Source organism: Grampus griseus (genome assembly GCF_964374135.1).
Source record: "Grampus griseus genome assembly, chromosome: 6".
NCBI lineage: Eukaryota > Metazoa > Chordata > Mammalia > Artiodactyla > Delphinidae > Grampus > Grampus griseus.
In genome coordinates this window covers 51,268,857-51,279,535 of record NC_139000.1, presented here as the reverse complement: position 1 = coordinate 51,279,535, position 10,679 = coordinate 51,268,857, and the positions used below count along the sequence as shown (strand labels likewise).

Below are 10,679 nucleotides of genomic sequence, written 5' to 3'. Positions count from 1 at the left end.
GATATTTCTCCAATGTATCTGGCTCTCACAAACGGCCCAGGTTAAAGTTCACCACCAGCAACTGTGCCAAAACACTTGGTTTGCATTTTGGCTGCCATGCTTCTTCATTTTAAATGAGAAGGAATCAATCCCCTTTACTTTTTAAAAAGGACTTGAAAACAGGTGCTGTTGGGCCAACAGCACGCTGAAATAAAAAAGTCTCTCCGGGGGCTTCCCTGGTGGCGCAGTGGTTGAGAGTCCACCTGCCGATGCAGGGGACACGGGTTCGTGCCCCGGTCCGGGAAGATCCCACATGCCGCGGAGCGGCTGGGCCCGTGAGCCATGGCCGCTGAGCCTGCGCGTCCGGAGCCTGTGCTCCGCAACGGGAGAGGCCACAACAGTGAGAGGCCCGCGTACCGCAAAAAAAGAAAAAGAAAAAAAAAAGTCTCAGTGGGGTGGGATAAATGGGAGATTGGGATTGACACATATACACTACTATGTATAAACTAGATAACTAATGAGAACCTACTGTATAGCACAGGGAACTCTACTTAATGCCCTTTGGTGACCTAAATGGGAAGGAAATCTAAAAAAGAGGGGATATCTGTATACATATAACTGATTCACTTTGCTGTACAGCAGAAACTAACACAATACTATAAAGCAACTATACTCCAATAAAAATTAATTAAAAAAAAAAGTCTGTCTGGCTTCATCTTTCCTTTCTCATCACTTCCGGTTTCAACCAGTCACCCAGCAGCTGCCCCCAAATTAGAGTCAAGGACCAGTGCTTCTGCACCTGAGAAGAGTTAGCTCAGGAGTTAACTTGGAGGTTACCTGTCTGATGAACTGTTTGCCTAATTAGGTCTTAAATTTCAGACTCATGACGTGCAACCTGAGTAATGAGCAGAGCTGGAAACGGAGTAGTTCTCTCAGAAGACGTCTCCTCTTGTCGGAGCCCTGGACCAGTGGATTGGGCACTCACCCTACCCATGCGCTCCATCCATCAGCTTTTGCTGCCACTGCTGTAAGTCAATAGGACCGGGGCAGACGGCTGTCAGAGATGAAGCAGGGACAAGCAAAAGAGCTTAATGAAATTTTATTTTGAAAATATGGCAAGAGTCTAAGGCACTTCAAACATTTAAATACATACAAGACCAAAGCAAATGTGGCATGGGATAAAAGAATCCATAAATATGTGGAGAACTATGCTATGCTTCTCTAGAGGCAAATATATAGCCAATTTCTCTAACACAATTCAAATTTTATCATTAGATACAGAGTTGTGCAATTATTAATAAAAATATGGTAATGTTACATGTCGTTCTTCAGGTCTTTAATTACTATGGAATATAAAAGTTGAAAACACTGCATCAATTTTATATAGATACCCTTTAAATAAAACGTCATGTAATGCATCGACCTAGATAAAACCAACTGAAAAGACTTCCTTTTGTTAAGTTTTAAACTTTTTGAGAGTTTCAACTTTTATTTTTAAACCAGAAACCAGCCCAGGCCCAATTCACCGATGATCAAAGTCATCTCAACTTCCTTACTTTAAAATAATAAAGACAAAAGAAAAATCAACAAAACCATCCTGGAATGGAATTTTCAAAGAGCTTTCCAATGGTTCCACGTTTGGTAAATATAAATACTTGTGGGAAAGTTTAAAAACACCATTCCAGTGAGAACCTGATACTTCTCAGCACTGGTAGGGGGTGGAGAGAAGGAACAAAAGTTGCCCACTCAGATCAGGTTACTATTTCCTACAACTGTACATAACGGAGCAGAGACTCAACAGCAAGTGTGCCCTACACAGACGGAAGATGGCCAGAAGGGAGGCGTGTGTGCCTGGCCAGCAATCTCCTGCTGGCTCAGCTTCCACTGTGGCAGCTCCAGCCTTCAGCCCTTGGCTTTATGCGTTCTGTTTGCTGGTGAGCTCAGGCACAAAATACATTCAGTATCTGTCAGCCCAACAGGAACAATTAGCAGCTTAGTGGTGGCATGTAAATGGACGGTATTTGCACATAATCAATCAAAGGAACCTCGGTGGGTGGGACCAGGAGATGTCTTCCTTCCAAGCCTAGGGGTGCCCTAGAGACCAGGAAAGGAAAAAAACTGGGGGTTAATTAGTGACCTCAGGTAGATGTGTCCTCTGCGACACAGGAACTCTGTCAGCCACAGCTGAGCACCACCTATAAGCCAGAGCGAGGAGAGCTGGAACACAGCACACAGTCCACTAGCGGGCGCAGCTCTGGGGCCAGCGGGCTTGGCAGTGCCACGTCCAGTTGTCCTGGGAAGTCAACTTCCCTCTCAGAGTGAGCTCTGGGACCACAGGCTGCAGCTCCCTGTCTGCTTTAAGGAAAATGCCAGGACGGCGATATGTATTTATGGGCTCAAGATGTGCCATTTGGATAATTCTGTCCAGAATAAACTCTTCCTGTGAGGGCGTGAGGACAAGCAGGCATCCAGCCTGTGCTGTGCTAACCATTAGCACTCCTGGCCTTCTGGGTGGGGCAAAATTGATGAATTCTTCAGTTCTGGACTAAAACCTTGATTTTCAGAATCATTATAAAACCTGTATCTCCTGTCAACTCCCCGAGGAAGGGGGCCCACTAGTCTGGTGGCTTTTAGCCTGTTTACAAATGCCAAGTGCACAACACTGACCGGAGACTGGGCTTTCGCGAAGTTGACGTGGGCATACAGCAGAACGGCGATGTCCTTGTGTCCTGCCTCCAGGGCTATTGAGAGCGCGGTGCTGCCATCCTTAAGAGGAGATGAAAAGAGCAAGCTAGGCTGGATTTCTCAAACTTCCAGGTAGCCCAAAGGGTAACAACACAAAACTCTTTCAATTAGATAAGGTTCCCCAATCTAGCCATCTGTTCAGTCTTTTAGGAAACTTTTCTGGACCTCTAGGTGCTAGCCCTGAAGGATACAAGGATGACAGAGGCACAGCCCCCTACCCTGCCCTCAGACAAGAATCACCCCATTATTGCCTTTGTTGTTGCCTCGTGGTACTTAGTGTGTAGGTCTGCACACCATGGAGACTCAACAAAAGCAGGCTGCCCACCAGCAGCGGGCAGGAGGTGAAGGTAGGGGGTAGAAACATAATTTAGTGGGGTTTTTTTTTCCCTTATAATTACAAACGAACGGTCAAGGAGCGTGGTGTCTGTTTTGACACCCTGCAGTCTGTCAAGGATCTCTTAACTTTCCTCTTGCGGAGGGAGCCGATCCTACAGCCCTAGCCACCCCTGGAGAATGCTCCGAGTCACATCTACATGTAAGCACCACATCCTGCTACCTTGCAGAAATGTATCTTATGGAAATACGAGGGCAAACACTAAATATGGGAAAGAAAAATGTTCAGTTAAATGTTTGCTTTCCATTAAGATGCAGGAACTTAGATGGATATGAAGATGCATCAAGACAAAAACAGCATCCTGGACATCAACTCTACCTCAATCAAAAGTAGTAACGATAAAAAGACAAAAAACAGCACAACTTATTTTCTGTCTAGTCTTGGAATAAGGATGCCCTTCTGGTCACCAGCAGCTGGAAACAATTTGTGTGTGGTTTGAACCTTATGGTCCTCCGTCCCACTCTGAATTCTGGGAGTTACTTTTCTTCTGGAGGCCAGCTGGATGCCCTCCCATTCCTTTAAGGATAAGGAAGTAGACAACGGGCAGAGGGAACCAGGATTTCTGGAAGTTACTGTGGTGCAATGGCCTCTTATTATTAGATCTACCAGCTGTTCTTTGCTAAGAGTAGAAGTAAAAGCAAACAAACAAAAACGAGGCACACGAAACACAGACTGTTCTTAAGGAAAGAGAAGTTGGAAACTGGCCCTCTGCTGCAGTGGAAGTAAAGGGAATCTGGTGCAACCGCGGTTCACGTGCTCCTGGGGAGGTCACTGCAACTGCAGAAACCAGTCAGTCTTTCCTGCCAGTAAATACCTGCACTGATTTGCTCTTCCTGTTGGCGTGAGCCCACGAGGATCTCAAGTTTAGTGCAAAGGGGGATGTTTTCCCTCTAGCCTTTTTAGTAGTGTTTGGGGCTGATGGAAGCTCTGGTCCAAACCTGTGCTCCACAGAGATAAACTTTCAAAAACAGAAGCAACCCTGCCAGACCTCTGGGACCTTTGGACCTTTGAACCATGTCGCCACCTAAATGTTAGTTCCTGTGCTGTGACCTATCGGTACTCCTCCCCTTTGGTCTGGAGACATCCAGAGCAGCAGGTTTCCTTGGAATGTTTTCCAGTCAAGGGGTTATCTGGGAATGGGACAGCTTGGGAACGGGGAGAGGAAGGAGATGAGAGTGACGATGATGGGAACAGCCCAAGGAGGAGTGCGAAGATGGGCTGAAAAGAAGCCAAGATGGTCCGGATTCCCTAGCTGATAAAATGTCACAAATTATTTACTCTGATGGGCCCTGGTGAAGGGTTTCCAAATGGGCCGGGGGCCTGGTCCTCTCTTCGTAGTGTACCCATTAGTTGCCTACACTGCCTACAACATTTGATTCTGTATTGTAAATCTGTTTATTCCACTTCAGTATACTGGTTCTCGTACATGCCCATCACCTTCTTCCTTTTATAAATGTTTGGGGTGAGGCCTATTTATCTTTCTGCCTTTGCATTTAGTTAATGGGAGTATTAGTTTGCAAACAGTAAACGCTACCACGCTGGGCTGTGAAGGGAAGTGGCCTGGATGGCAACGCAAATCCCTGAGGAGAATAAAGGAGGATTTGTTCTCTCCCCTGGTCAAGCAACACTCACAGAACCCCACCCCCACCCCCCGCAACTGTGTCCAGGCCAGGGGCCTGCAGGACCACTGGAGACAGCTTACATTGTCCTCCAGGTGGCCATTGCAGCCTGGCTGGGCCAGCAGCAGCTTGACGATCTCCACGTGCCCGTGCTCGCTGGCACACATCAGGGCGGTGGAGCCCTCGTCGTCCTGAATGTTGACGTCAGCCCCACAGGCCAGCAGGCCCTTCACCATGTCTATCCGCCCATGACTGACGGCCAGCATGAGGGCTGTTTGTCCTGCCTGTGGGAAGAAATGACAGCGGACTTCAGAAGCACATGCTGGGCTGGCAGCATGTGACCTGCAGTGGGGCTGTGCCGGGGGAAGGGGAGGAGGGAGAGTGATGAAAGGGGAAAACATGGACATGGAATTACTTGGGGCCCAGTGGTGGAAAGGCATTGGAAAAACTAGTTTCTCGTGAGCTATGAGCTAATAAGTAAGACCATAAAGTAATGAGTTAATTTTTCCCTTTAGCTTGGAGGATCTGTCTTATGACAGCTAGGAGCTGGAAAGTGCAGAAGATGGTCACAAGGCAACTGTGAACACATCTGGATGAGAGGCGCTCTGTGCTGGGCATGAAGATGCTATAACATGGAGACAGTCAGGAAACAGTGGTCACTAGGTACATGGTGGGGATCCCTAGTCACTTACTGGCAGGCTGACCCATGGTCCACATGCATACTACTCCAGAGAGAACGCAAGGTAATGGAGGGAGAAGTTTCCAATGTGAAGTTAAGCCAGTGTTTCCTCGGTGTATTTGGTCATAAGGACCACCGGGCAGCCGCATGGGCTGTGCTGAGTGGCGAGAGCACGGCAGGGGCACCCGGGCAGGTCAGAGCTGCATCAGCCAGCACAAACCCTGAAGCAAGCGCATTCACCTGGCTGGCTTTGGCGTTCACGTCCCCACAGGCAAAGAGTTCCTCCACAACTCGCATGTCCTTCTCTGCTTCCACAGCGGCAAGGGCTGCCAGCATGATGGGGGTATACCCCGCCTTGTTCTGGTGATCCACGTTACATACATCTGCAAAGACACGAGTCTCTTTAGGGAGGAGCCATCTCCTAAAAGCGTCAGTTGCCCCCATGAACTAAAGGTATGGAGTTTAGAAAAGCCCAGTGAAATGGCCTTAGGTAGTCAAAGTCCCGGAGTGACTCAGAAGGAAATGTGAGAGGTGTTTCATACCAAACCAAAGAAAAAAATTTTTTTCTATTTCATGACAAATGACAGCAAGCTCTCACAGCACCTTTTGTTTGCAACTGGTGGTTGAACTGCAACAGCCTGGAGGTCTAGGAGGCTGTTCTAAGTAATGGTTGCTTTGAAGAATAAACAATAACGTGGGATCTAGATACTAATCTGAGTCTAGAAAATCACCATTTTGGAGTGAAGAAGGCGGTGAGAGCTACAAGGGACAGAAGGATTTGTAAACGCTCACATAGGGAACACTGAATATGGCATTCCCCACTCATAAACCTCTGTTCACTCTGAGACCCTGAGTTTGCTGCTCTGACTCGTTTGGGGCCCTTGGAAGCAGAATTCCAATCACATGACACCCAGCTCTAGGAATCGTGGTCTGACAGCAACTGCAGTTAAGTCCCTTAGAGACTGTCAGGGACTCCCAGATCCAATAACCCAGACCTTTTCTAGTCCTATAATTCTTAAGGAGTCTTCAGGGCCTAAATTATCCTCCAGGCCTTTTAAAATTCCTTCAGCACTTTCTAATAAAATGAAAGGAATGGAAAGAAGCTTTTTATGTGTGACCAGATATAATGAAAATGCTTAGGGTGTTTCCATCACTGGGAGTGAGAAGAGAAGGTACCGTGAAAACGTTCTTGAGTTCTAAAAACAACAGCACACTAGGGACATAAGGGCATTTACAGTAGTGCTTTTTTTTTTTTTCTTTTTTTGCGGTACGCGGGCCTCTCACTGTTGTGGCCTCTCCCGTTGCAGAGCACAGGCTCCGGACGCGCAGGCTCAGCGGCCATGGCTCACAGGCCCAGCCGCTCCGCGGCATGTGGGATCCTCCCAGACTGGGTCACGAACCCGTGTCCCCTGCATTGGCAGGCGGACTCTCAACCACTGCGCGACCAGGGAAGCCCAACAGTAGTGCGTATATTTTAACGTAGAAAAGGAAAAAGAAAAGAAAAAGGTTGTCTGATGGAAAAGCAGGTGAGCAGACATGGTCTTTGAGGCTCCTCAGTTTCTTTGGTGTTCGCCTCTTCTCTGTTGCTGCTAGTATCCTAGATTCACAAACATGCTTTACGAAGCCACAATCTCAGTCTATAATGGTGAGCAGTAAAAAGTGAAGTAAATCCAGAAAAGTGATTAACCAAAGCCATCCAACAATGGAATTAAAATAGTTTAATTTACCAAAATATCTTGTCCATGCAAATTTTCTAAGGGTGGATTAAAGTGTTACTTTCAGGGGCAATCCTGAAATCTTGTTCTTAGCTTTCCTGGATATCATCCACTTCTCTGTTTAAACAGTAACTCTGGCTGACAGTATCACCAGCTCTGTTTATAGTCTGGCAAGTCTGAAAGGAAGGAGGCTTGGAATTCCTTCCTTTAAGCTGGAAACAGTTTTATCCTAACATGGCCCCTAAACTGGGGACAAGCAAACTTAGAAGAGAAAAAAAAGATAAATCTGTTTGGTTTCTTCTGTGCCTTAATCCAACATCTCCAAAACAGAGTAGAAAAAAATTGGACAGTTGGGTCAAGAAGCAGAATGGGAAAATTGGACAATTGTATTGCATATTCTAAATCAGATGTTCACATTGTGTTCTCATTAATTAGACTGAGGTACTGTGAATTCTGTATCAGTTATACTAGAAGTAAAAATATGTATTTCAAAAATAAATAAAAGTGATTTAGAGACTCAATGTATCACAGGGCTGTTCCATTTGAACAAAAAGTTGAAAGCTCACTATGTCGCAAGGGGACCCTTCTATGTGCCACCGCCTCACTCCATGTTTAATACATCCACTGGCTATATTCTGGAATGGCAAATTCCAATTACAGACAAAAATTTTCACTGCTCTCGTTACTATGGTTCAGATGTAAGAACAGCATTTTCTTTTCTCTATGCTGATTCCCCAGGAACAGGGTGTATTTTGGCGGGAATGGTGTTGATTCTACCACAATCTGTTACAGTGGCTTTGCTTGGCCCCCATCTTGACTAACTGCACAGCTCTGCAAGGCGGCTGGAGCGGGGCATGGAACAAGGACAAAGAGAGCAGCTCACAAACACTAAAGCTTTGACTCTGGCCCCAGGCGCAGCATTCTGCCTCTTGACAGTGAACCCACCAAGCCTGCATGATTCAGCTCAGGCAGGAACATGAGTCATGTGTGTTACCAGGGATACAACTCATCTGAACACAGCTAAACTGCAGCAAGAACACCCTCAACACCTCCTTTCAAAACAGATCTGGAGTCTGTGTCACCCCGTTTTGTTTAAACCTCAAGCCTCCCATGAATGACTCAAGAACGATTCTTGCCACATCACAGGGGAAAGCAATGAAAAGGCTTTTTAGGATGGTCACAGAACTGGGGATCAGCTGGATCAACCAGCGCCTTCTAAATGAGTCACAGCCCGAGTCTGTCAGAGAAGAGACAGGGACTACCAACGTACCAGCGTCCAAGAGCAGCTTCACAATCTCGAAGTTGGAGTGGGACACACTGTAATGGAGGGCGGTGTTGCCGTTCCCGTCTGCCATGTTGATGATGTGACGCAGGACGTCTGGGGAGATGGCCTCAAAAGCGGCTATGTAGTCCCCCACCATGGCTGGGATGGCTGACTTCTGACTGGACACACGGAACCACTCGTGCTGGAGAGTGTTCAGACAGAACCGCTGCCAAAACACCGCGCCATCGGCCATTAGTTCTTCTATTTATAGACATTTCTGAGACCTAGCTGAAAGCCTAAGAAACCAGGCCTTTTATAGTCAAAGTGTGTGCAAATAGAATTTGCTCTCAAAAAACAACTAATGAAACCCAGAGCTCTCAGAGAAGCCTCAAATTCCAAACTGAAGTATCCTTCCCGATTTTAACACACACACATATTGTAACTTCTATAAAACAGGCCTATAGCACTGTGCAAGAATTATACCACCAAGGCTCAAATTCTGACTCTGCTACTGACGAGCTGTTCGATGCTGGGGAAGATACTTATTCTGTGCCTCAGTTTCCTCATCTGCAAAATGGGGATAGTAAAAATACCTTTCCTTCACAGTGTTTGTGATGAGGACAAATGAGGCAACACATGTAAACCACTTAGGCCAGGCTCCATTTATTATTGAACTATTAATATTATGTAGGTACGCTGGCCTTGCAAATGATTTTCATAGTAATCAGGACAGGAGAAATTATTTAACACAATTATGCTGCCTCCTTCCTGTCCAGACCAACTTCAACTCCTTCAGCATCTCCACAGCACTAGGCTGGGAGACCATAACCGTGCAGGCAACCCAATTCCTACTCCATCCCAAATACAAATGTTCAACCACAGAAAGGGAATAAAAAGCAAGTCTGAAACAAATTACTTTTTCCCATTAGGAGCATCTGTATCTGGTCATCAGCCCCACTTGCTTTCCCTTAGGCTGTAGACACATGAACGTGGCATTTGTTTCACGGATAATCAAGTCAAACTTGGACATGAAGTTCAATGTAGACTGGGCAGAGCCAGTGCTGGAGATGGGGAAAACCACAATGCTTTTTTCATGGGCCCTCTTTCATATGAGTTTATCATTCATTTGTGCTTTGCTTGTTCTTTAAAAGTTTAAAAATAAATCAAGAAAGATGGAAAGTTTATGTCAAAAGCACCAGAACCCATGTAGTCTTCTTTCTATAGAAAAGGTGGAACTGGGATTACAGAACACACCCATCTCTTTATCTTCCTGCTACTAATTATTCAGGTGTATCCAATTCAATCATAGTTTGGGTCACTGGAGGAAAAAGGTCCTGGCCAGGAAATAATTCACTTAATTTTTCTTTTCTTCTGCTCACTCTTTCACATATTCAGATTTCATTTTTTGGATGCCTCACACAGAAGAAAGGGAAATTATGGCGTCTGGGTGTCGAACTCAGTTACAGCTACATATTCAGTGTCCTGACATGGTTACGTGGCCCTGGCATTGTGATCATTCACATGTCCAAGACTTTTCACAGCACAGCACTTTAAACACTTCTTTACTGAATGAATATCCAATCAACAAAAAAAAATGTAGCAATCCTGGAGTATATGCCCGACAAAATGCTTGACAATTGGGGCTACAAAAATGTAAAGTCCTCCCTGAGGACCACATAACCTAGTATTTTGGGGCGGGTGAAAGAAAAAGTGTATTAAAGCTATAAAATCTGGGGTCTGAAAGCACCAGTTTTAAGTTCAGGTTAAACCTAGTAGGAAACATTAACACTGCAGTGACTTTTCCTGGTTTTACTATTTGTGACCAAGGCATAGACAGGCACTTAGTCTATACTGATGGAGTTCAACATGTAGATCCATGGCCAGGCCAGGGACTTCGTCTAGTATTTCCTTCTATAAACATCATTGCCATGCTCCTTTTTCAGCACAGTATTTGAATGTCAAGATTCAGCTGGCTCTGATGATAAATTTAAGTTTCTATAGCAATATAAACAAATAGGAGAAGATACCATAATTTAAAAAAAAAAGATGCCATATAATAAGGTAATATGCTTTAGCTGGGATAAACAAAACATGGACCAGTACTTAAGATATGTATAATCTAGTCCCAGCATTAACTAGCAGTTGACACTCCAGGCAAGACTCGTAATCTTTAGGGCCTCAGTTAAAGCAGGATGGACCAGAACAGAGTGGCCTCGTAGACACACGCACCCATGTGCTTCTCAAGCCTGTGCCGGCCATCACCAATTCTTCTTCAGATTGTGTT

General features: G+C 45.6%; 1 protein-coding gene across 5 annotated transcripts in view; it reads right to left on the bottom strand.

The window, feature by feature from the left end:
• Nucleotides 1-1,097: 1,097 nt before the first annotated feature.
• Nucleotides 1,098-10,679, bottom strand: part of KANK1 (KN motif and ankyrin repeat domains 1) — a 191,831-nt gene continuing 182,249 nt past the window's right edge. For 3 of the 5 annotated variants that reach the window (XM_082656040.1, XM_082656042.1, XM_082656041.1), the window contains 4 exons: nucleotides 8,402-8,621; nucleotides 5,657-5,799; nucleotides 4,821-5,021; nucleotides 2,092-2,745 (listed from right to left, as the gene is read on the bottom strand). In XM_082656040.1, the coding sequence (XP_082512166.1) occupies nucleotides 2,470-2,745; nucleotides 4,821-5,021; nucleotides 5,657-5,799; nucleotides 8,402-8,621 (840 nt within the window). In that variant the 3' untranslated portion in view covers nucleotides 2,092-2,469. The other 2 variants (XM_082656043.1, XM_082656044.1) reach the window with 1 other exon arrangement.